The sequence below is a fragment of the Mustela erminea genome, chromosome 17, assembly GCF_009829155.1.
Source record: "Mustela erminea isolate mMusErm1 chromosome 17, mMusErm1.Pri, whole genome shotgun sequence".
Lineage (NCBI taxonomy): Eukaryota > Metazoa > Chordata > Mammalia > Carnivora > Mustelidae > Mustela > Mustela erminea.
The window spans coordinates 23,248,567-23,275,242 of record NC_045630.1 but is presented as its reverse complement, the minus strand read 5'-3'; the positions used below and the strand labels follow the sequence as shown (position 1 = coordinate 23,275,242).

The 26,676-nt window shown below is 44.6% G+C and overlaps 1 protein-coding gene across 1 annotated transcript; it reads right to left on the bottom strand.

Moving 5' to 3' along the window:
- Positions 1 to 4,976: 4,976 nt before the first annotated feature.
- On the bottom strand, positions 4,977 to 25,390 carry NPHS2 (NPHS2 stomatin family member, podocin). The gene is given in 12 exon segments (XM_032318543.1): positions 4,977 to 6,033; positions 7,123 to 7,201; positions 8,677 to 8,732; positions 10,580 to 10,741; positions 10,743 to 10,781; positions 10,783 to 10,800; positions 14,400 to 14,484; positions 15,869 to 15,909; positions 15,911 to 15,940; positions 20,089 to 20,185; positions 24,269 to 24,275; positions 25,031 to 25,390. Coding segments are annotated over 12 exon segments (1,152 nt in total). The 5' UTR covers positions 25,290 to 25,390; the 3' UTR covers positions 4,977 to 5,754.
- Between the last annotated feature and the right edge of the window lie 1,286 nt (positions 25,391 to 26,676).

Here is a 26,676-nt window from a genome sequence, read left to right as displayed (position 1 = left end):
GTCGGCTTTCTGAATACTTCTTTTTTTTAAAGATTTTTTTTGTTTTTTAGAGAGAGTGCATAAGCAGGGAGAGCAGTGGGCAGAGCAGGCAGAGGGAGAAGCAGGCTCCCCATGGAGCAAAGAGCCTGATTCACCAAACTAGAACACAGTGTGGGCAAAGGAAATGCCCAGAAGAAAATGAGGGTGGTGGTAAGAGGGCATCACAGATGTTAGGTTTTAAAAAGCAGGGTGCTACAGGAAAGGTGTCCATGCCGGCGCCCCTAAAAATTCGCTCAGGCAGCTCTGCTTTCCCAAGCAGCTGATGGGTGGGAAGGTTGAGCTAGTCCTCCAGACCTTGCCACACCTTCTCAGAGGGACCCTGCGCCAGGCTCCCAGGCAGAGTGGAGGGAGGGGCACTTGGCACACGTGGCTGGTGTCTGGGTTGCCAGGGGAGGCTGTCCTGCTTGTGCAAGGGGAGACCAGCAGCTCTGCTCAGATGTCCAGACAGAGGCGCACAGCTCAAGGAGCAGCACACCTATAAACAAATGCTTGAAATAGTGAGGTGGGATTCTAACACAAGAGACCCCTGTGCCAGTTCTTAACCTGGTTCTATCCAAGAGCAAGCCCCCTGGGGGCCGGAGCTGCTGGCCCTCAGGGCAACCATGGGAGCATGGGGGGCCCTGTGGAGGGGCCAGACTTCCATCCGGATCCAGCTGGATCACTGCCATTTAGGGCTACTAGTTTTAACTAGAAAAACACTAACAGTCATTTCCTGAGGATTTACTTCGTGTAAGCACTGTACTAAGCGCTTCGTATGTTCTCTCATTCAATCACCACAACTCTGTGATGTGGGTTATACTTTTATCCCCATTGCTGCCTGGACAAGTAGCACGGTTACGGTTACACATCTCGTGAGTCTGGAGTGAGTGGTGTCCAGCAGCAGGGCCCAAGTTCGCAGTTACAGTGCTCTCTTGCCTCTCCCAGTCAGAAAAAGCTGGATGTGCAGTTGATAACTCCTCTTTTTAAAGGATCTGATTTCCGTATCCTTTACTTATTGCTCTGCTCAACCAACCACTGAGTAACTGCACGGGCACACAAGCCAAAATTCTAGACACACCAGAACTTCACAGACCCAGAAGACTCTGCCAAAGAACACTGGAGCCACCAGGACAGGAAGAATCTAATAAGGAGGATTGTACCTCCTCAGTCATCCTGACCTGGTCCTCAGAGAAACCGGATGCAGATGCATAGACTGGGCCTCCCTGATTTAGGGGAGTCCAGACTCTAGGGCTCCAGCGCCATGCTGATTCTCCTGGGGAGCCAGGGTGGGCCTTGAAGTTTCTAACGAGGGCCTGCAAAGCCTCCTTCGAGCTGACCTCTTTCTGGTGAGCTGGAGTGCCATCGACCTGCAGGCTGCCAGCCATTCAGTCACGTGCCTGCAGGGCAAATGCAGGTCTGGACAGACCTAAGAGTCCCTGCCCATTGCCAAGTGCCCCGGAACACCACCGTCACAGAATCTGTCAATCGTGCCACTCTCACGGCCATGTCATTTTGGTCATGGTGGACTCCAGCTCCAAACTGAAACACCTTCTCTCCTTTTATCATCTTACTCCCTCCCATACACTCCAACTCCAGTGTCACCCCAGAATTCCTGTGTTGAAATCCTAACCTCCAAGGTGATGGTCTGAGGAAGTGGGGCCTTAAGCAGGTGATAGGTCATGAGGGTGAAGCCCTCATGAATGGGACAAGTGCCCTTTTACAAAAGACCACAGAGAGCTCCCCCCCCACTTGTGCCATGTGGGGACACAGTGAGAAGACACCTCTCTCAGAACCAGGCCTTGGGCCAATACTAGATGCCAGATCTTTTGGTATCTTGGACGTCCGAGCCCCAACTGAGGAATTTCTGTTTTTCGTGAGCCAACTTAAGGTAGTCTGTTAGAGCAGCCTGAACTGACTAAGGCACCACTGCTCTCTTAATATTAAATTTCTAGAGAAAAACTTCCCCAGTACATATCTTAGTCTTGTATTATACTGTCCAACTTGTCCTCCACCTGTCATTTCAAGGTCAGTAACCAGCCAGAAGGCAGCACCTGGATGTCAAGAGGAGACTGCTGCTGGGACCTTGCAGACAGCACTGTCAGCTCACCTTGCTAGTCTCTGAAGAACGTCCCTTGACCATTCACAGCTTCATACAACTTATTTCCCATCCATCAAGCACTCCCATGCCAATGGTCACTTAATAGCTGAAGATATCACAGGCTGCTTGAGCAGACCTGGAAGGAGCCTTTTGGCAAGCTAATGAGTAATTTAAATGTTGACTGAGCCAGACAGCAGAGGAAACCAGCTAGTGGGTGATACCCAGACCTGTAGGTAAATCTGCCTTTGACAAAAAGAGTCATGCTACAAGGAATTCTTAAGGGTCTTAAAAGCCATTATCACTACCTTATTATTATTATAATTATATTACATATAATATAGTTATATTATTATCATTACCTTATTATAATTATTCTGTTCCTAGCTCTTGCTATGCCGAATCAGCATGACCCTACCTCCTCCTCCATTATTTATGACAACATCTGCCAACCTGAGATCAGGAGCCATCTCTATGGGGTAAAAAGTGACCAAAAACCCTCAATGCCATCTTAACTCCAATAACCAGTACATTGGGATGGGTGTGGGCCAACACAGTGGTCATGAGAAGTACTTCCCACTTCAGGGATGCTCTAACTGGTCCTTTAAATGGGCTGGGTCGTCAATGACTGTGCCCTGGCTGGTCCACAAAAGCAAACTGCAAACCCTAATCTGTTAGATATTGTAGGAAATAACCCAGGAATTTCCCCCATCTCTCATCCTATCTATCGCTCCCTCCTCAGTGCTTGATTTCCTCTCTGTAACCATATTTTTGGCAGATTTTGGCACCTGTTTTTGGCTTACTTGGATTTGACACCCTTTTGGATTCCATGTTTTGTATTTTGGCACTTCTGCGTGGTTTAAAACTTTGCCTGCCCCTTTGGCTTCACAATCTCCCATTGCCTCCAGCCAACACTAATCAGTCTATGCCTTTCGGTGCTGCTACTCTCCCACAAGCAACTATGGTTCTTGGGAGTAGGGAGGGAAACTTCTTTTAAGAGGGTCTGGAAATATTGTTCAGAGCTGGCTGAAATAGTTTTTTGGAACAAAATTCAAAGTTATCATTTCAGTACATAGTAACCATAGAAACTGATTGTTAAATGAATCGGGCATGATTGTATGCATATGTAGGGTTTGAAATCATCTAACATAATCTTGGGAAGATGTGTTGCTTGCCAATGCCCTTGGGCTTGCAGGCATGGGCTAGAGTGTGTGGTTTTCCCAGGCGTGGATGGAGCGAGGGGAAGGCTTAGAGGTGTATGACAGAGACAATCCTAGGACGGTATCATTGTATACTGATATGTTATCATGTACCGGGAGGGAGTTTTTGGTCTTTTGTTGTTGGAAAACAGAAGGAATGGCAGGGCAGAAATGTGAAAGTGATCAAGAGAGAGAACAGGAAAGGCAAAGCATCCTTGATCTTGGACCCTGATTTTTGTCACTTAAACATAGTGGGAAAACAGACTTTCCTCAATAGACATAATGTTATAAAAGTTTCTAGGTCCATTCCTGGGAGCTCAGAATACATTTTCTCTCTGAAATAATGCTCTATAGGGTTTTATGAGTTAACATTCATAAAAAAAAAAACCTCTTTACAGGTGTGTTTATGTAAAATGTTCTAAGTTCTCACTTAGGGGTAGCAGGAACACATCATCAATATAAAATACTAACCTTGGATAACATGAAGAGTAAAAAGGTACAACCACCAGATAATTACCCCTATTTCTCTCTGTTCTAGCTACATGGAAATTTTAATTATAAGTACTGTTTTACTAACACACAGGATTTTAGTAATATTTTTGGAATGTTAGTAAGATTTTATAAATTATTGATTTTTTTAAAGTCTATAGAGGATTTGCTACCTCAGGATGCTTTCTCATTTACTTGGCTAATTTTTTTTCTGTAGAATCATATTTTTATTTTTAAACTAACGTATAATGTATTATTTGTTTCAGGGGTATAGTTCTGTGAATCGTCAAATCTTACACAATTCACAGCACTCACCATAGCACATACCCTCCCCAGTGTCCATCACCCAGCCACCCCATCCCTCCCCACCCTACCCCTCAGCAACCCTCAGTTTGCTTCCTGAGATTAAGAGTCTCTCATGGTTTGTCTCCCTCCCCGGTTTCATCTTGTTTCATTTTTCCCTCCCTTTCCTCCCAGGATCCCTGTCCTGCCTCTTAAATTCCTCATGTCAGAGAGATCATATGATGATTGTCTTATTGTCTTTCTCTGACTGACTTATTTCACTTAGCATAATCCCCTCTAGTTCCATCCACTTCATTGCAAATGGCAAGATTTCAGGGTTTATTGATGGCTGCAAGATATATCTATCTATATAGATAGATAGATATCACATCTTCTTTATCCATCCATCTGTCAATGAACATCTAGGCTCTTTCCATAGTTTGGCTATGGTGGACATCACTGCAATAAACCTTCAGGTGTACGTGCCCCTTCGGATCACTACATTTGTGTAGATACATATTTCTAACTGAGTAAGACAACTTAGTGGAGAGTAAGACTTACAAGAATATATTTATAGTAAAGAATATCTGTACTAGCAAAGAATGCTTCTGGACATACAAAGGTCACATACTGTCAGTACTGCTTGAGAAATAAGCAAGCTGGTAAATACTATACTGAGAATATGAGATCCATGTTTACAGCGATGCTTCTTAAGATTTTAAGCAACATGTATCAGGTAAATGTTTTTTGTCCTTTTATTTCTCTTTTAAGAAATTTTTAAAGGGTTTTTATTATTCATTTAACAGAGAGGGAGCGTACAGGCAGGGAGAGCAGCAGGCAGAGTGGGAGGGAGGAGCAAGCTCTCTGCTGAGCCAGGAGCCAGGTGTGGGACTCGATCCCAGGACTCTGGGATCACGACCTGAGCTGAAAGCAGCCACTTAGCAAACTGAGCCACCCAGGCGTCCCGTATTTCTCTATGATAAAGTCTCCATAAAAAGAATTCCTTTAAAATTCTTCTAATTAGATGTAAATTTTATATCCAGCCCAAGTACAACTTGTTTTCTTTCAGTCGCTCAGGAACATTTAAGTGTCAGTGTGGTGCACCTATCGGGGTTGGATGTGAAGACCATAGGGTGAACATACAAGGTTGAGTGGGGCTGGGGGTGGGGGGAGGTGAGGGGCAATGACCAAGAGGTGCCTTAGAGGAGTAAGCCACAGTACAGCTGGCGAGAGGACTGTGTCTTAACTACGGGTTTACAATAACGTGTGATGAGCACAATAAAAGGGACACATAGAAAGGACCATGGGAGCACCACAGACCTTGCCAAAGGGGCCAGGGGGCATTCAGCCAAAAAAAGACACTTGAACTACATCTTTGGAAGTCAGAATTTAGCCACCTTTAGACACAAAATTCTTTCTCAAGTAGAATGTTGGCTAAAGCTCTTTCCCATAATCAGTCTAATTTAAATGATCTATCTAAACTTGTCATCACATGACTTCACTGTCTCCTCACAAGACAATTGCTTCGGATTGCTGAGCTGTGACTGTGCGTTCCCAGGGCATTCCGTATGGCAACCGAAGAAAGCGTGGGAAGTGAGGGCTGTGTGCCTCCCTCAGGGATGTGGCTGTCACCTGGCAGGCCCCTTCCAGGCACCTTACCCTTGGCTTCTCCTATAGCATGGGAGAGTCTTTCTTTTTAGGATTTGGGGGCTCGACAGGTTTGGAAGGATTGGGGAAAGGGAGGCTTCCTTGAGTTCTACTGCTGGGCGAAGACAGGAAATTGAGCAAGTCAAATGGCAGAGGCAAAACCACGGTGGAAGGTTTGTCCGTGGACAGGGATTGGAGGGTGTGGAGGTACCGCAGCTGAACAGCGGCCGGAGTGCCGGCCAGGATCTCCGCTGCCCGTCTCAGGGACTCCGACGCAGCCCTCTCTCCTTCCGCAGCGATTACCTGGGGAGCAGATGCGAAGAGAAGCTGAGTGATCTTTTTCCTTTTCATGGCTTCAGGGTTTTCCTAGATGGTCAGCGTTCCTCAGCCAACAAGCACAGCACGTCCGCCAGGCTCCAGGCACGGTGAAGGCACATGGCAGACAGCCTCCTCTCCCAAGGATCCTGATCTAGGGCGGATCAGTGGCACTCTTCATTGTAATTTAAGGCCGAATTTGTCAAGGGCCCTGACAAGTGTAGTGATGTGTGTGGGGGTGTCATTAATTAGGTCCTCTGGGCCTTGAGAAATGAGTAGGAGTTCCCATACTGAGAAAAAGTTGGCCAGCATTCTAGGTGAGGACGTGGCAAAATGAAAGAGTGAACATTTCAGAGGAAAAAGCACAAAGCTTTTTGTCCACCTTAACGTGGACAAAGAGACTAGACTCAGATCTAGACGCCACTCTGCCCAGAGGACCACTTTCTTCCCCTTCCTCCTCTCAACACTCCCGGGATCCCGAACTTTTCGTGGTGCGGTGGTTCTTCTTTGCCTGCTTTCTGTTCTTTACGAGCAATCTGTCTCCCCTTCAGTCCATCCTCATTTCCCTTTTCCTCCCACCCCTCCTCCCACCCCCACTTCCATCCCCAGGAGCTGCTGGCGGCCACCAGTTGTGCTAGGCTGGGCCTGGCCGCACCTTCTCTCGACTCCGGCATTGAGGGAACCGGGCCTCATCGTGGTCATCCCTGCACAGCCTGCACTGAGCGAGGGAGGCGGGTCTTTGACATTAACTCATTAACACAGAGGGGGCTTGGGGCTGATATTACTAGGGAAAGAGGCCTTCATGAGAGAAGAGGGACGGAGGGTGGGAGAGGCCTTTCAGGAGAGAGAGCAAAGGCAAGACTCGAGGAGGAAGAGAAGCTCACTGTTACCAGAGGTTTCAGAGAGCGGGTGTCGTGGAGGAGGCCATGTGGCATTAGTCAGGTGGCTGTGAACACGCTTTGAGGGAATTAGTAGGATGGGGTGGCGGGCACGAGCTCGGGGATGAGCCGGGGGTGAGGAAGCTGCAGGCCATGTGCCTGGCCTCGGTGGGAGGCTGCCGGCTCGGCGCTGGCTCACCCGCACTTTGGCCTGTCTCTGCGCTTCGGCCTCCACAGCCAGGGAGTGCTGGAGCCCCACCGGCAGCCGGACGTCCTTGCTGGAAAGGAAAGAGGGCGGGCAGGTGTGTGAGCCGCAGGGCTCTTAGCAGCCAGGGCTTCAGCCGAAAGGCCAGCGTCTCTGCTGGCACTTCAGGATGCACAAGCCATCTAAGAGAGTGGCCGCCCCTAGGCCTCTAAGGTCAATGGTGGGCAGAGAAGAGCCGCTCGAAAGCCAGGGCCTCAAAGGCAGACACTCATGGTCGGTGATGCTACGGTGGCAGCACTCGGGTTTGTCTGTGCAAGTAGAACACATTCTTTTGTTGATGGAGGATTATGACTTTTCCTGCTTAAGGTTTAATCTAAACCTCAGCTATTAAATTTGAACGATGAAAACAGCTTTGATGGGGTACCTGTGTGGCTCAGTCAGTTAAGCGTCTACCTTTGGCTCAGGTCACGATTCTGGGATGGAGCCTCCCATTAAGCAGGGAGCCTGCTTCTCCCTCTCCCTCTCCCTCTGCCATTCCCCCACCTGTGCTCTCTGGCTCTCTCTCTCTCTCTCTCTCTCAAATAAGTAAATACAATCTTTAAAAAAAAAAAAGAAAGAAAAACAGCTTTAACAAGCTGGGGAGACATCTAATTTTCTAAAGGAATTGATTTTGAAAAGAGTAGAACTGACCACATAAGAGTAATACTTAATATATTACATAAAAGATACAAAATTGTATTTTACCCTGTTTGCAACTATGAAAACGACACAGCTCGAAAACAACTGGCACTTCCATGGAAAGTTAAACATGGAGTTACCATAGGAGCCAGTAATTCTGCTAGGTATATGTGAAAACACGTTCCCACAAAAGCTTGCACATGAACGGTCACTGCAGAATAGGCCTAATGTGGAAACAACCCCAAATGCCCATCATGATGTGAGCAGGTGATCCCGATGGCTGTACCCACACAACTAACAGATAGTATATGACCATCAAAAGGAATGAGGTGCTCATTCCTGCTTCACCACGGATGAACCTTGAAAACAACATCCTGAGTGAAAGCAACCAAACACAAAAGGCCATGTAATAGATGACAGCTTTTGTCTGAGACGTCCAGGACAGGTGAGTGCACATTAGTGTCGTCGGGCTGGGGGGCAGGGGAGCAATGAGTCGTCCCTGCTTGATGGTGTGGGGTTTTCTTTTGGGGGCAATGAAAAATGTTATGAAATTAGATAGTCGTGATGGTTACACCACTCCGTGAATACAATTAAAAACACCCCGTTGTACTTTAAAATGGTTATAATGGTGAGTTTATCTCAAAAAAGTTGTTTTTAAACCTCATGGAGAGAAATATCATGAAAGTAACCTGCCTAAATGTTATGGAGGTTGTGTTATGGCTGTGAGTACTAGGTAAATGTTTTTGTCTCAATTTATGCCAATGTGGCTATAGCGCTAAACTCATTGAAAATAATTTAAAAAATTATTTTAAAATAAAACCAGAATATTTCCCTTGTCACATTGCTTTTCTTGCTTAATTTCCTACCCACATTTCTGTTCTCTCCACTTTGATTCCCCAAATACAGGTCACTGCATCCAAGGCCACCTGTGGAGGGAAGAGTTGAGATGTCAGTGAGAACCTCCAGGCGAAGTAGAGCACCCATGTGCCATCATGGCCATTGTTCTGAACTGAGAAAGTGCATTTCCTTTGAAGAGACATTCATCTCCTATTTTGTTTAAACCTTACGGTGTCTTGCAAAAAGTTGCCTAACTTTGGGCACCTGGGTGGCTCATGTCATTAAGCATCTGTCTCTTGATTTTGGCTCCAGGTCGTGATCTCAGGGTTGTGAAATCAAGCCCCACACTGGGCTCCGTGCTGAGTGTGGAGCCCTGCTTGAGATTTCTCTCTCTCTCCCCCCTTTGCCCCTCTCCCCACGCTCTCTCTCTCTTTTAAAAAATAAACTTGCTTAACTGCACAGTGCCGCTCAATAAATATTGGGGAATTAGAGATGGTGTGGTAGGCTGAATAATGGCTCCCAATCCCATGTCCTAATCTCTGGAACCTGTAAATGTACCCCAGAAGAGACCTTGAAGATGGGATAAGTTTAAAGGATCTTAATATGGGGGAGCATTACCTAGGATCTTCCCTGTGGGGCCCAAAAGCAGTCACAAGTGTCCTTTTAAGAGGGAACAGAAGGAGATGTGACTATGGAAGAGGAAAAGGTAATGTGATTCTGGAGGCAGAATTTGTTGGGATAGGAAGGAAGGGGCCAGGAAGCTGGGGAAATGGGCAGCCTGCTAGAAACTGGAAAGGCAAGAAAATGAATTCTCCTCTTGGAACCTCCAGAAGGAAGCAGCCCTGTTGCCATCTTGACTTTGGCCCCAGTGAGACTGCTTTTGGACTCCTGGCCTTCAAAACCTTAAGAGATCAAATTGACATCATTGTAAGTCACCAAATGTGTGGTAATTTGTTACAGAAGCAATGGGAAACCAATACAGACGGTGAACTTGTTAAATGTTTGAAGATGCACTTATTAGAGAACCAGAGTCTAGGCTCTCCCAAATGGTTTCATTTAGAGTTGCTTCCTGCCTGCTGGTGGCACCAATTTGCCATACTTCCCTGTCCCAGAAGGCAGAAGACAATGAATTGTGGGCTCTGGAAAGGTGGGGCAGGGCATGGCGTACCCAATGGGCACCCATACTCTTTTCCGATTCACTCATTTCTGAGGATTTCTGTGGTTAGACAGCTAGCTAGTGACTAATCTGGGGGTAGTGATGAGAGGGCGTGTTGAAAAAAACCTCATGTAAGTGGTGGCATCTTAAAAGACAAATAGGATTTTGCCTGTGGGGAAAAGTAAAGCATTCCTTGCAGAGGCACTGGAGAGCAGGAAGTGCTGAAGGCCAGAGAAACACTGCGGGAGTGTGGGGTGGGGGAGGAGGGTTGGAGGGTTAGAACATGGTGGGGGGGGTGTGAAGGAAGATGGCAAGAGATGGGGCTACAACAGCTGGCTCATTTGTTCACTCATCTGGAGAACACTGACTGCTGTGTGACAAGCCCTGTGCCGGGTGCTATGAACAAAGAGATGGATAAAATATGACCCCTGCCATTGTGGAGTCCATAATCTGGGAAGACACATGTGGACATACATAAATTATAATCCAGTGTAACAAAGGCAAGCTTGGGTGTCCAGCCTCCGGACCTTGTCTTGCATCCTTTAGAAGGAGTGATGAACAGGAAGAGAGGCTGAGGGGCCAAGGGGAAGTGCACATAGGTGGGATGAAGGGCAGAACCAGTGGCAATGACTTTCAACTTCTCACTCTGCTGTCAGCTCCTTGAAGGATGGCACCTTCAACAGTGAATGCCTGCCAGATGCTTCCATTGCATGTGCATCAATAAATGACCAGGGAAGAGATGAATAAAAGAGAAGGAGGTATTTCAACATATTCAATGACAAACATATCGAAGTACCTTTATATCTTGGCAATGCTCTTCCTCTCTAGAAGAATTTCAGTGAGGGATCGATGTGCTAGGAGACGTTTCATGGTGGTCTGCACAAGAAATTGAACTGCTCTGGGCACATGAGCAAGACTGCTTAGGAGGAGAGAGGCATTTTCCCATTCGGTAGTAGCAGATGGCATCTATCTCCATTATAAAACATGTCTTTGGTCACAACCTGGGCAGAAAAAAAAGAGTTTGGAGAATTGACCTTATTTTAGGTCTCTTTTTCCCAGGTGAGGATAGTGAAGCTAAATGTGTTCAAGGGAAATTTTTCTCAGTAGGGATTACAGGGGAAAAAAAAAGAGTCTTTGGCCCACCCTTTATTCAAAATAGATGTGTTTTTGGAGATTATGGAGTTTTTTATGAAATATACTAAACAACTTACTATTTAAAGGATCCTGTTGTAAATAGTTTTAAAATTTTATTTATTTTTATTAATAATTATTTGCTTCAGGGGTATAGGTCTGTGAATCATCAGTCTTACACAATTCACAGCACATACCCTCCCCAATGACCATCAACCAGCCACTCTCCACTCCAGCAACTCTCAGTTTGTTTCCTATGATTAAGAGACTCTTATGGTTTTGTCTCCCTCTCTGGTTTCATCTTGTTTTATTTTTCCCATCCTTCCTCTATGCTCCTTTGTTTTTTTCTCAGATTCCACATATGAATGAAATCATATGATGATTGTCTTTCACTGATTAACTTATTTCACTTAGCATAATCCCCTCTAGTTCCATCCATGTCATTGCAAAGGGCAAGATTTCAGTTTTTGATGGCTGCATTGTGTATGTGTGTGTGTGTGTGTGTATATATGTATATACATATATATACACACTTATCACATCTTCCTTATCCATTTATCTGTCATTGGACATCTGGGCTCTTTCCATAGTTTGGCTATTGTGGAACATTCGGGTACACGTGCCCTTTTGAATCACTACATTTGTATCTTCGGGGTAATACCCATGTTAGTGCAATTGCTGGATTATAGGGTAGCTCTTTTTTCAACTTTTTTGAGGAACATCCATACTGTTTTCCAGAATGGCTGCACCAGCTTGCATTCCCACAAACACTGTAGGAGGGTTCCCCTTTCTCCACAACCTTTGCCAACACCTATCGTTTCCTGACTTGTTCATTTTAGCCATTCTTGACTGGTTGAGATGGTATCTCACTGTGATTTTGGTTAGTATTTCCCTGATGCCGAGTGACGTGGAGCACTTTTTTCAGTGTCTGTTGGCCCATTTGGATGTCTTCTTTGCAGCAATGTCTGTTCTATGTCTTCTGTCCATCTCTTGATTGGATTATTGTTCTTTGGCTGTTAAGTCTGATAAGATCTTTATAGACTTTGGATACTAGCCCTTTATCTGATATATTATTTGCAACTATCTTCTCCCATTCTGTAAGTTGTCTTTGGTTTTGTTGAGTTTTTTCTTTGCTGTGCAAAAGCTTTTGATCTTGATGAAGTCCTAATAGTTCATTTTTTGCCCTGGCTTCCCTTTGCCTTTGGTGATGTTTTCTAGGAAGAAGTTGCTGTGGCTGAGGCCGAAGAGGTTGCTGCCTGTGTTCTCCTTAAGGGTTTTGAAAGATTCCCTATCTCACATTAGGTCTTTCACCTATTTTGAGTCTATTTTTGTGTGTGGTGTAAGGAATGGTTCAGTTTTATTCTCTGTATGTGTTTGTCCCAATCTTCCCCAGCACCATTTGTTGAAGAGGACTGTCTTTTTTCCATCAGACATTCTTTCTTGCTTTTGTTGAAGATGAGTGATCATAGAGTTGAGGGTCCATGTCTGGGTTCTCTATTCTGTTCCATTGATCTGTGTGTCTGTTTTTTCTGCCAGTGTCATACCGTCTTGATGATTACAGTTTTGTAATAGAGCTTGAAGTCCAGAATTGTGATGCCACCAGCTTTTCTTTTCTTTTTCTTTTTTTCAAGATTTTATTTATTTATTTGACAGAGAGAGAGAGAGAAAAAGAGAGAGAGTGATAGAAGGAAAACAAGCATGGGGAGTGGGAGAGGGAGGAGGAGGCTTCCCGCTGAGCAGGGAACTGGGTACGGGGCTTGATCCCAGGACTCTGGGATCATAACCTGAGCCCAAAGGCAGAAGCTAAACGACTGAGCTGCCCAGGCACCTCTGCTTTTCTTTTTCAACACTCCCTGGCTATTCAGGCTTTTTTCCGGTTCATATAAACTTTTAGGATTATTTGTTCCAGCTCTGCGAAAAAAGCTGACGGTACTTTGATATGGATTGCATTAAATGTGTAGATTGCTTTAGGTAGCATAGACATTTTCACAATATTTGTGAGCATGGAACGTTTTTTCCATTTCTTTTGTCTTCCTCAATATCTTTTGTGTATATTCTATAGTATTCTGAGTACAGATTCTTTGCCTCTTTGGTTAGATTTATTCCTAGGTATCTTATGGTTTGAGTACAATTGAAAATGGGATTGACTCCTTAATTTCTCTTTCTTTTGTCTAGTGTATAGAAATGCAATGATTTTTATGTATTGATTTTATATCCTGACGCTTTACTGAATTCCTGTGTGAGTTCTAGCAGTTTTGGGGTGGATGTCTTTTGGGTTTTCCACATAATGTAAATTATCAGGAATAATTTTTCTTAGATGAAAGCATTCAGATAATTGTTTTAACCTGATGCCAAAAAAAATGCTGCTAAAAGGAAAGCATGTTCTAGGAAACAAGTGCTCTGATATGTTGTTTGCTGAGTATATACTAGGCAGCAGACGGATTGCTACACACCCAGAGCCTAAAAAGCTGCTCCTTCTCAGTATTTCCATTTTTAGACACTTATAACAAGGACATAGTTTAAGGATTTAGCTGCAAGGATGTCATTCATAGTGTTGTTTATTATAATGAAAAATTAAAAATATGTTAATATTCACAATAGGGAATTGTGAATTGTGGTACATCCATATAATGAAATGCTATGTGACCATTTAAAACAAAGGGCGGGGGCACCTGGGTGGCTCAGTGGGTTAAAGCCTCTGCCTTCAGCTCTGGTTATGATCCCAGGGTCCTGGGATTGAGCCCCGCATCGGTCTCTCTGCTTGGCAGGGAGCCTGCTTCCTCCTCTCTCTCTCTGCCTGCCTCTCTGCCTACTTGTGATCTCTGTCAAATAAATAAATAAAAAATCTTAAAAACAAAGGGCGCCTGGGTAGCTCAGTGGGAAGAGCATGAGACTTTTGATCTTGGGGTTGTGAGTTCAAGCCCCACGTTGGGTCTAGATATTACTTAAAAATAAAATATTGAAGAAAATAAGACAAAGGGATAGAAACATAGCTTGAAAACATGAGTTGGATAATGGAGTGTTGAGTGGAAAAAGGCATGTTATAAGATAGTATATGTAACCTGTCTGTAAATACAGCCACATACATAGAAAGATTTGAAAAGATAGACTCCGATAAAAGGGGAACTTAGCTTAGCCAAGCTGACCCATAAAATTAACCATCACAAAGTCCTTTGCCCATTTTTAAGTGAGTTGTTTGCTTTCTTGTAGATTTGTAAGATTTCTTTATATATTCTGGGTATTAAACCTTATCAGAAGCATTATTTGCAAATATTTTCTTCCACCCCCATAGGTTACCTGTTCATTCATTTGATCGTGTCCTTTGATACACAGGAGTTTTTAATATTGATATAGCCCATATCTCCACTTTTCTACTTTTGAGCTTAAATAGTCATTTTGCCTTGGACCAGAATTGGTAGCTCAGCCATATGAAACGTAGAGAGAAAGCAAAATCCATCATTTGACTTACCTCATGAAAGGGTATCTCCAAAGTTTGGAGACGAAGGTCAACCTTGTGATAGGTATCCAGGCAGGGCAAAAAGAAGAAAAGGCCTAGAAGAGGGGGGCGGGGAGATTGACAGGTGAATGGTTAGTATGGAGATTGTTTGGGCTTTACCTCTTTGAGGTCAGGTTGCATATTGCATTGCTTTTTTTAGCCTCCAACTACAGACCGATTGGGTAATCCCTCTCTACCCCTATATTGAGTTTGTGGTTGCTAAGTTACCATGTAATTTTTTGTTTAATCTAAGACACTTTTGAGGGTGAAAGGAGAGCATTGTTACAACTTACTCGAGGATAACAGATATAAACAGGGATTAACCCTAGCAAAATGGGCTGTATGGTCTCCTTGGTTATGGTGAAGACCCCTCCAGATCTTGAGTAACATGTCTATCTTCTTCACTAAATTTAACTCTCTAACAAGAATGTCTTATGAACATCTATTAGTCTTAGTGCCTTTAAGGGGCTCTGTAAAATTATTTTTGAATCCATGCATGTACCATTATGAACGACTTTAGAGCTGGCAAACTCCGGAGCCCAGGACCTCTCAGAGGAGCAGACTAGCTACTAGCCCTTTCTAGTTGCAGTAAAGAAGGATGCTGAAAACTAGAACCAGAACAAATGCTCCCTGTCCTAGACCACAGGCTCTGGTTCTACTTTTGTGTGGATCCATCTGCTTGTTCTGCATTGTCAAACTCGGATTTGTGTCTTCTAGTCTAGTCTAGTCTCTATTCTCTACTTGTTTCTATAGAGCTGGCTTGGCTCTTGGATGCTTTCTAATATATGCACCTGGGACGTCACTCCTTCCCATGCCTTTCTGGCTGGCGGGGATCTGCAAACCCCAACTACTAGACTTTGTGGACTAACTATACTTCTGTCTGTGCTTGGATCTCTGGACATCTCTGCTAGACTTTAAGGTCCTAGAGATCAGAAACCACGTCTCATGTATCCATCTTTGCCTCCTGGGCAGTTAGACATTGTCTAAACCACAGGAAGTGCTCAGTCTATGTTTTCTAAATTCCATGAACTGAAGGCCAATTTGTCACTCAGATGCTGGACTTTGCCTATCTCTGGTTTGTTCTGACCGCCACCCCCCCACCCCCCAAACAGATTCTGAACTAGCTCACAGCACTCTAACCCAAAAACATGTTCTGCTCCAAAACAGTGCCTAGCCAATGGGTCTTAGGCTACTGCTACTCCAGCCAGCCCAGCCCCCCTGGGCACTTGACTCTCTATGCCCATCCTCTCTCTTGGCCATTTTGACAGGATAGTAATGCTCTCTGAAGACTCTTTCATAATCTGTGTTACAAGTAACAGATTAATCAATGCAGATATCACAAACCCAGGTGATTTATATAATCTGAGGTCCATATTACAAATATGCACGGACTGAAGAAACTGGCAAGTCTATGGCAGGGGTAGAAGGGTGTTTTCTACCAGGGGCCTTTGGCTCTTCCAGGAAGCAGGTGTCCCAGTCGGAACTATTAATACTCTCTCATACTCCTGTGCAACCTAAAGGAAAAATAATACTTTGGAAACACTCCAAGAAAGAAAAAGTCTTCAAAAGGCCTTGGCACATGAGAATGATCCTAGATATCAGAAAACTAGTTTTGAACTAAGAAAAAATTTTCTATTAACATTTACATTTCCAGAATGTACACTTAGTTAAAGGAGAACTTCAGAAACCAGTGCAAGTATATTGGCCCTGTTAATTTTTGAGCCCATGACAGAATTTTGATTAAAGAGTCATGATGATCTAAAAAATAATGCTTCTACGATGTCCAACATACAGAAATCAAGAAACTCACAGTGTGTTTAATCTTGTAGTTTGCTGTAACTTCTCCATTATTAGCTTTATAATGATCCCACATTTGCTATTTAATGGAAAGAGGGAGTGTATTTTAAATACCTCTTGTGATAATTGTTTCAAACTGCAATTTCTTCTGAGGTTGATTCACAAATGATTCAACTAGAATCTCAATTTGCCAATTGCCATGGGATAGTGTCTAGAAAAATGAAAATTGTGTAGCATTTTTTAAATGACACAAAGGAAGATTCTCTTTGTGTAGAAATATCTGTATGTTAGAAGAGAAACAGGGAAATTAACACATACTACTTCAAAAATAAACTTCATTTTTTCTGGCCCAGTATCAAAATCTGGGTTATACTGTTTGCTTATCATTAGTTTATTTGGTCTGTTGATTTGTATATGTGCCCCACCTGTGAACTCTTGTTGAATGAACAAATGAATTATTTGTGACTGTAGACATGCTTTCCTTCTTCATCCTTCCTCCACTTTGGAAAGCTCCACTGAATAATAATTAGTCAAATATGAAAATGCAGTAAAGAGACAAAAAGTAACACATTCTGAAGTGTGATTCCTAAGGGAAGAGCTCCGCGACATGGCTTGTTGATCTTTCTGAGGTTTACAAGTCCTGTACCTGAATCCTGCCTTTCTTGTTGAAACAATGAATGAGAAGGAATGCCTACCTAGATTTGTCTCCTAGAGCAGGCCCCCGGCATCTCTGATTTCCTGGTCCCCTGGCATTACTTGTTTCTTTTCTGCCTTTACTGGAAGAAACAAATTCTTCCTAGAGATGCAGAGGAGACTTATTTCTTTGAGATCTTGCTCAAATGTTACACATCATTCTGCTTTTGTATCCTATACCTAATTGACTTTTAAGGTTCCCATTCCCCCACCCCAAAGGTTTATTTAATTATTTTAGAGAGGGAGAGCGTGTGCACATGTGCATGTACAGGCAGGGGCCGAGGAGGAGAGGGAGAGAGAATCCTTAAGCAGGCTCCCTGCTGAGCACACAGCCCAATCTGGGCTTGATCCCAGGACCCTGAGATGTGACCTGAGCCAAAATCAAGGGTCGTGTGCTTAACCCACTGAGTCACCCAGGCACCCAAGACAAAATGGAATTGAAAACAAACACACAAAATGTGCTAGTGATAAAGAGGAACACTGTATAACAATAAAAGGGTCAGTGTGTTGGGAAAGTATAACAATGATAAACATATATGTACCTAAAAATAGAGATCTAAAATATAAGAATCAAAAATCAAAAGAACTAAGGGAGAAACAGACAATTCAAGCACACAATAATAATTGGAAAATTTAATATTCCACTTTCAATCATGGAGAGAACAACTAGGCAGAAGATAAACAAGGAAATAAGATTTGAATAACACTATACACAAACTAGACCTAACAGATATCTCCACACAACACCCAACAACAGCAAAATACACTTTCTTCTCAAGAGCACATGAAACATTAGGCTGTCTCTGTGCTTGGTCGATTAAGCGTCTACCTTCAACTCAGGTTATGATACCAGAGTACCAGGATTGAGCCCTGTATTGAGCTCCCAACTCAGTGGGGAGTCTGCTTCTCCCTCTGACTCTCACCCCTCTGGTGTCTTCTCTCTCACACTCTCACTCTCTCAAATATATAAGTAAAAATTTCAAAAAAAGGTAAAAAGAACACATGAAACATCTGTAGGATAGATCAAACGTTAGCCATAAAACAAACCTCAATAAATTTAAAGCTACTGAAATTACACAAAGTATGTTATCTGATTACAATGGAATGAAATTGGAAATTACTAACAAGGAAATTTAGGGAATTCACATAAAAACTGAATGACACACTTTAAAATAACAAATGGGTTGGGGTGCCTGGGTGGCTCAGTGGGTTAAAGCCTTTGCCTTCAGCTCAGGTCATGATCCCAGGGTCCTGGGATCAAGCCCCACATCGGGCTCTCCGCTCAGCAGGGAGCCTGCTTCCTCCTCTCTCTCTCTCTCTCTGCCTGCCTCTCTGCCTACTTGTGATCTCTGTCAAATAAATAAATAAAATCTTTAAATTAAATAAATCTTAAAAATAAATCTTATTTAAAATAAATATAATAAACAAATATATAAAATAAAGATAAATATAATAAATATAATAATATATAATATATATAAATAAATAAAATAAAAATAAATATAATAAAATAAATCTTATTTAAAATAAATCTTAAAAATAAAATAACCAATGGATCAAAGAAGAAATCAAAAGAGAAATTAGAAAATAGTTTGAGTTAAATGAAAACAAAAACTTAGATACCAAAACATGAGGGATGCAACTAAAGCAGTGCTTAAGAGGAAAATTTATAGTATAGATGCCTATGATAAAAGATAAAAAATAAAACCCCAGTTGTCTACCGTAAGATGCTGGAAATAGAAGAGCAAACTAACTCTAAAGCAAACAGAAAGAAGAAATTAATGAAGATTAAAGTGGAAATAAATGAAATAGAAAATAGAAAAACAATAGAAAAATCAACCAAAAGTTGGTTCTTTGAAAAGATCAACAAAATTGACAAATATTTAGTTAACTGGACCAGGGAGAAAAAAAGAAGACTCAGATTTCCAAAATCAGGAATGAAAAAAGGAATTACAGGAACATCACTACTCTGAGTACTCTGTACTCCTTACAGGGGGAAAATTTAAAAAAAGATAATAAAAGAAAATACTATGAACATCTATATGCCTCATATTAGATATAACTTAGGTGAAATGGACAAATCCCAGTATAGATGCAAGTACTAAACTGACCTGAGAAAAAAACAAACTGAAAAGACCCAGAAGTAAAAGACTGATTAGCAGTTTTGAAATTTCCCCACAGAGAAAAGTCCAAGACTAGATGGTTTCACTGATGAATTGTGCCAAACATTTAACAAGCAAGTAATACCAGTTCTTCACAAATTCAGAAAGAGAAGAACAGAGAAATCTGTCCAACCGCTTCTCTGAGACCAGTATTTCCTGATGCCAAAACAAGAGATCGACATCACAAGGAAACTACAGACCAATACCTCTTATGAATAAAGATGTAAAACCCTCCACAAACTACCAGCTGCCTGAACCTTGGGAACATAAAAAGAGGATTAGACACCATAACCAAGTGGGATTCTATAACTAGGAACACACAGTTGGTTTAACATCCAAAATTCAATGAATGTGATACACCATCTCAATAGAACAAAGGGCAAATAGCACGTGATTATCTCAATGGATGCAGAAAAGGCACTGGACAAAATCCAATACCCTTCTGTGAAGAAGGATGGCTGGGCGGTGGGATGGGCGCTGGGGGCAGAGGAAGAAGAGGAGGAGGGTAGAAGGGGAGGGGCGTGCATGAGAAGTGCCATCAGCAACGGTCCCAGCAGGCTCCTGTAGCCTTCCAGTCAAGGACTTGATCTTCCCCGGCAGCTCCGCCAATGACAGCAATGGCAGGGGTACTCGGGCCTGGCCATTTCTGCCCATCACGGAACTCCTCTTTGAAGCAGACTTTGCTCTGGAGGTTCCCGCTCAGGCTGGCCAACACTACACCCCCAGTCTGAGGCTCTTTCTGTCCCATCCTTCCTTCACTTCTCATAGCGCAGGTGTCACACCTGCATCATTGTCTGATGGCTCTCTCTGCCTACCCTTACTCTCTCTTCCTTAATCTTTCACAGACAATGCCTCCCAATGACTCCCAATGACTCCCAATGACTCCCAGAGGAGTGGGGGTGAGGCCATTCCATGCAGAGCAGACAGCACGTACCAAGTCACAGAGGACTGGACCTGGGGTCAGTGAGAGGCACCAAGAAATTCCTTTCTGGGCTCTCATGGAATCTTACCTTTATGCAGAACCAGATCGAAAAAGGGAAGGTCACGATGATGAAGAGCAGGGATGTGAGGACAAGGAGCCATTCACAGACCCCTAAACCTGAAGGACTTGGTACCTAAAACAAAACAAAACAAAACAAAAGGGAAAAGAATACTTACACTGGAAATGTTACCATATTCACTGACCAGTACTTGTTCTTCCAATTCTTGGTAGGAGGGTCAGAGCAATGTGTAGAATTTGCTAGAAATTTAGAGGGAGCTGGATATCAGTGGTCAGTTCACATGATGGGACATTGTCTGGGCAGGGCTCTGTGGGGCTGTGGAAAGTGGAACAGACTTCTGGAAAGGCCATAGTGGGGTACCTGGAAAAAGCACAGAATCTCGGCAGAAGGTCTGGATCGAGTTCTGGCTCCACCATTTTCTGTCGCAGTGAACTTAAGCAAAGCACATGGACCTCTTCAAACCTGTTTCGCTGGGGTGCCCTGGGTGGCTCAGTTGGTTAAATGTCCGCCTTCGGCTCAAGTCATGATCCCTGGGTCCTGGGATCAAGCTCTACATCAGGCTCCTTGCTCAGGAGTGGGAGTCTGCTTATCTGTCTCCCTCTGCCCCTGATTTTGTGTGCTCTCTCTTCTTTCTCTCACTCACTTTGTCTCTCAAATAAATAAATAAAATCTTATACCAAAAAAAAAAAAAAACCAAAACAAAACCCAAAACCTGTTCTCCCCATCTATATGGTGGGATGTTAACTAGCTCATAATAACTATCTCATAACTCTCTCATGAGATAGGTTTTTATAGCATTGATATTAAATAGGAAATTTCATATTTACATAAAAATCACTTAAGTGTACTTATTGGGTATCAAGTATTAATTCTTATGTGTTTCAAACCACATAGGTGCCGAGACTCATCTTCCTGGAAATGACTTCCCCGTCTACTACCTGCCCCAAATGTCTCAAATTCCTCCATTAGAGTCTCTTCTTTGGATTAGGGTGGGCTCTCCAGACAGTCTTTGAAAAATTCATCCCTAGGGGGTAATATCAGCCTTTGTAGCATCTATAAATTAAAGTAATGATGGTACTGGACTGCAGAACTCCAGATTGCTGAATAATAAGGAAAATGTTTCAGAAAAGCTAATCTCAAGAACACAAGCCTCCTGGGTTATTTACGTTGTATCCCCAATGGGCCTAGAATAGTGCCTGACCCCAATATAGGTGCTCGATAAAATTTGTTGACTTGTAAGGATGAAAGAAAAGTAGATAGAGAAAAATTATTTTAAATGTATAAGTTATGGAAACCTCAAGAATTTTAATCTCCAGGTCTGGGAAGCTGGCCAAAGGGATGCTGTTTTCTGAGTTTTAAAAACATCAGGATGACCAGAAGTTGCCTATTTCAAGGAATGGGGGGGGGGGGAGAGGAGAACTAGTTGGTAGCCTTGAATATTTGATTTCTGTGACTAGAAAATAATTGGAAAGGTCATCAACAAATCAATCACTTGCTACACAAGCATCAGCCCAAAATTAACATCAGCACTAAACGCTGAAGTATGGTAGTTCCTAAAAAGTGTGTCTCATTCCAAACACGAATAGCTCAGCGGGCTCCACAAGAGTTCCCTCTCCAAACAAGTTTAGGAAATCCTGTGTTCCCCTGTCCTACTTCTAGAGCTCCCCTGTTCATATGCATATTGAGGTAGGAGAATCCCTGCAGTAAAGAAGCATTCTTAGCTTTGTTTAACCCTAAGATTCCCAAACATTTGACCAGGCAGTGTTTTTCTCCAAGGAAATTCATGTCCCATAATATTTATTTCTCACACAATCTATTTTGGAAATGCTGCTTTATCAAAATCATGTTGGTTTTTTTACAATATTCTTCCTTAAGGACAATAAGGGTGGTATTACCATGTTTAATTAGTTTTATAAACATATTTCAATTGCCAGTGGTGACCTTGGCAAGTAAAAGAAATAAATACACCTACGACAAAATAGCATTTTATAAGGGAAGAAAATCCTCAAAATGCCTTCACAGAGGAGTAGAGATGTGAACAAAAAAACTGATATTTAATACCCCAAATCTAACTTATAGCTTTACTCACAAAGTATTGTTCTCTTGGAATGAGTTCCTTGAATAGTCAGTTTGTTTGGTTTAAGTGAATAGGAAATATTAAATGTTAAGGAGGAGAGAGTCTTAGATAGGCCATAGTCTAAGAAGCTCCAACATTTTGGTAAGGTGAAGCTCTTTCATCTCTCCCTATTTTTTTTTTTTTTAAAGACTTTATTTATTTGACAGAGATCACAAGTAGGCAGAAAGGCAGGCAGGGTGGGGGGGGGAGCAGGCTCCCTGCTAAGCAGAGAGGCCTGATGGCAGGGTTGGATCCGCAGGACCCTGGGATCATGACCCGAGGCTAAGGCAGAGGCTTCACACACTGAGCCACCCAGGTGCCCCCATTTCTCCCAAGTCTTAAGTCTTAAGGAGCCTGGCTGATGGAGCATGGTGCTAGGTGAGCAGGAGGAGGGGCTGTTGCTCCTCTCCCTCCCAGGACCCTTGGAAGCCACAGAAACTTCCCAGACAAGGGCTCAGCAAGGCCACCTCATCCTCAATGGGACTTCGCGTCTATTGCTTAGGGTCTTGCGCTCCAGTCACTTTATAGCTGGAGAGACTGAGGAAGGTCCGCAAATTCCTTGCCTGAGGGCCACACAGCTGGTAGCGGTGCTATGGACTCTGAGGAGGAAGCAGGGGCAGCACCATTGCAAGGAGGGGCGGGCTCTGGAACTCCCCCCCCCCCCCCCCCCCCCCCCCCCCCCCCCCCCCCCCCCCCCCCCCCCCCCCCCCCCCCCCCCCCCCCCCCCCCCACCCCCCCCCCCCCCCCCCCCCCCCCCCCCCCCCCCGCTTCCAGCTGTAGGTCTTTGGCAAGGCACTTAATTTCCCTGCAAGTTTCCCTATCAGCCATGTGGAAACAATAATAATACTCAGTAAAACACCGAGTGTGTGCCTGGAAGATATTAAAGGGGGGCTCCGTTCCTTGTTTACCCCAACCGATGTGGTCTGAAGCACGATACCTACAAGACAGCTCACCTCAGCAATACTGCAGTATTGAACCTAACAAACCTTTAAAGACCCGAAGTCTCTGACAGATGAAAAGGCATCAGTTGGGCCAAACAGCATTAAGATGATCCATATAAACTGCACCAACTGCACGAATCTTTGTCAAATCATACCTTTCAATGCTCCCACATATACTGCATTGCTGGTAACTAGGAAATGATGTTAAAATTTCATAGCCCGCAGAAAGCAAAATAACACACGCTTCCTTACCGGCTTTCCGTTAGACCTCTGCCATTCTACACTAAAGGTGTAAGGCATTTTTTTTCTTCCATTTACTCTAAAAAGGATTGGGAGTAGATAAATTTGTATCTAAGAGTTGCTCCACCCACAGAAGCCAAAAAGACATCTTTTCCCCCGTGAGTCCTTCCTTTGGTCTAACCTTCCTCTATTTTAGCTTGCAAGGATTCTGTTCAAATTGGGTCTGTTCTTTACTCCCAGCTCTGTGCAACGTGCTTTGAGTGCCACATCTCCTTTTATCCTCACACCTGCCCTCCCAGGTAGGTACAGTTGTTATCCCCCTGGCATAGCTGGTGAAGGCCGCACCTCTGATCCCATGGCTAGCTAGCTGAGGTTTAAATTCAGGTCTAGCTCTTCTCCACTTGGCTCCGCTGCCAAATGATCACCCCGAAGAAAGGTTAAAGTACTTTTAGGTAAGACGGAGGGATGGGGATGAGGGGGGCGCGGGGGGGGGGGGGGGGGCGGGAATAAGCTGCTTATTCGCCCAGAACCACCAGTTCTTGAATGTCTGCACTTAGATTAGGTGCCCATACACTCTTCCTTGGCCACAACAACCCCTGCAAGATTCCTTTGCCAGAAGTGCTCGTTGGTCCCCAACCTGTGATGAGGGAGTAGGAGGCTGGCTGAGAACGGAGCAGGGGCTGGCGCCTTGCACCCCCTCTCCACCCACTCCCCTTGGTAATATGTGTGACATTCCACAGGCACCCCTGACTGCCCTAAAAGAAGAACACATGGTTATCTTGCAGAGATCACAGTCCTGCAAGGCAGGAGTCTCTCTTGGTTTACAAATGTCCTTGAGATTTACAACAAAGAAGTTACCTTATCAATAGCCCAATTTCCAAAGATACATAACTCAGTTCCTCAAGCCCTAACGTCACCCTCCCCTCCATAAAAAACCAAAGGAGATGGAGGTAGAAGGAAAAGTAAATAAAGTTAAATTTCTTTTAAAACCTAAATCTCACTAACAAGGACGTTTGATAGCAGGAATGTAACATTCCACCAGGAGACTCCCAATTGTCTTTATGTTAGTGCCTCATTAGAGGGAAAGTGGCCTTGGCTTGATAGTAACCAGGCCTTCAATATCCTGACAGTCTTCTTTACCCCAATAGCCCTTCTGAACAACCCTTTGTCCTCACCTACCAACTCCTGTGTATATAACCAGCCACTCCTCACATGCCGGGCGCAGCAGCTCTTCCTGCCCACGGGTCCTGTCCCTGTGCTTTAATAAACCACCATTTTGCACCAAAGATGTCTTAAGAATTCTTTCTTTAGTCGTCAGCTCCCAACCTCACCCCACCGAACCTGACTTAGATTCTGGAACTTCATCACCTGGACTACTCTCCCTCCCACCCATCATCCAAGGCTAGCCTCTGAGACCAACAGTATTTTGTTGATGTCATCTGTATTTCTTCTGATGTATTTGGGTCCCCATCACTGGGAAGGAGGATGGCGGGTCCTAACTCAGGCCTTTCATTTTCTGGGAATCTGAGCAGGTCCAGCAGGCTGCTCTGGCCTCGGTGGCTCCCAGCGCCGTGACTCGTTCCCCTCGACCTGCTGTCCCTTGGGTACCACGCGGAAAGGCCACCCCATTTCCCGCATCTCGGACCTGCTATACCTTCCTCGGGCCGCTCGCTCTCCAGCAGCGCCACCACCTCGGTGCCCTCCTCACCGGAGCCCCGGACCTCATCCACGTCCACCACGGTGGCTGCGGGCGCGGGGGATTCCCCCCGGCTCCCCGGCCGCTCGCGCCCGGCGTTCCGGCGCCCACGGCTTCCACCGCCCCTCTCGGCCCTCGCCCTCTTGTTCTCCTTGTCGGGGGGCCTGCCGCTTCTCCCGTAGGCCTCTCTGGAGGAGCTCCGAGCCCTGCTCTCCATCGCTGGGAGCCAGCCCGGGAGCGCTGTCGGGGCGGAGTGACCCTCAGGCACTACCGGGGAAGGTAATGACCGCGGGCGGGGCGTGGGGCGGGGCGCGGGGCGCGGGGCCCGGGGCGGGACCGGGCGGGGGCTCTGCTCGCCGGGAGGCAGGACCGCGGGTCCTACCAGTCCCCGGGTCTCCGGGGATCTCCCGCGACCCGTTTGCGTGAAGGCGGTGTGCCGCTTCGTGGTGTTTGAACGCGGGTTTCTACAGACGGCGATCTGAGCCGTCCAGCAGGTTCAATGGTCTGAGCCACCCCCGAGGCCCGCAAACCGCCGAAGGGGCGGGGGGCTCCGCGCGGAGTTCGTGGACACTGGAGGGACTAGGGGATGTGGTCCTCGTGCAGCGCCAGGCAGCTGGAGGGGAGAGAATAGGTCGCCGAATTAGGTCTTTAAGGAAACGTTAGAAACTTCTCCCCAAGCGCCCCCCTCGCCCTCCCGGAGGCTTGCCGAGGGCGCCTTTCCCCTCCGCCTCACTTTTTTTTTTTTCTTTTTGTTTATTTATTAAAAAAATTTTTTTTTTCAGCGTAACAGTATTCATTATTTTTGCACCACACCCAGTGCTCCATAGAATCCGTGCCCTCTCTAATACCCACCACCTGGTTCCCCCAACCTCCCACCCCCTGCTTTATATCCTGGCCCTACTCTTTGCTTTACCAGCGCTGTCGGTTGGGCGACAGCATTTACATTTCAAAGGTTGTTGGGGGGGGGGTGTGTGGGAAAACTCTTCTAGGCCCCTTTCCTCTCTTTCACATGCACACACTCTTTTACTTGCATTTATATTTATTTTTATTAGCTTACGATTGTGCTTACTAATGTTTAAGCCTGTTGCTGATGTCATGCTTCTTGAAGAATCGTAGAAGGGAAGGGATCTGCTCTAACTTTTGTTTTTAGGAAGGGGATGCTTTTGCTCTTGGCTATTCCTTGTTCGCCTGTCTGCTTGATGAAGGCCTGACTTGGACTTTGTCAAGGTTGGTTGGCCACTCTCCATCCAGCAGCGAACTGGGGGAGCTGCCCCACTTGCTTCTGAGGAGCTTGAAACATGAAATACATTTATTTACCCTTTACCGTCTGTTAACCACTTGTCTCTCACTGAATGGGTAACCCTTCAAATTCAAGATTTATGAGTCTGTTCCAAGCTCAGATCAGGATGGCAGAAATAAGGTTCATTTATTTGTATTTTTCAAGATTTACTGAGTTCACACAGGTGTTCCTCTAAAAAACCTTATTAAAGAAAGAGGACCGAAGTAACTTATGTGACTCTGAAAAAACCATTGCACTTCTTTCTTCCATCTATTCCAAGTTAGGCCACTGGGGATAGAATAATTATAAGATTGGTAATAGAGTA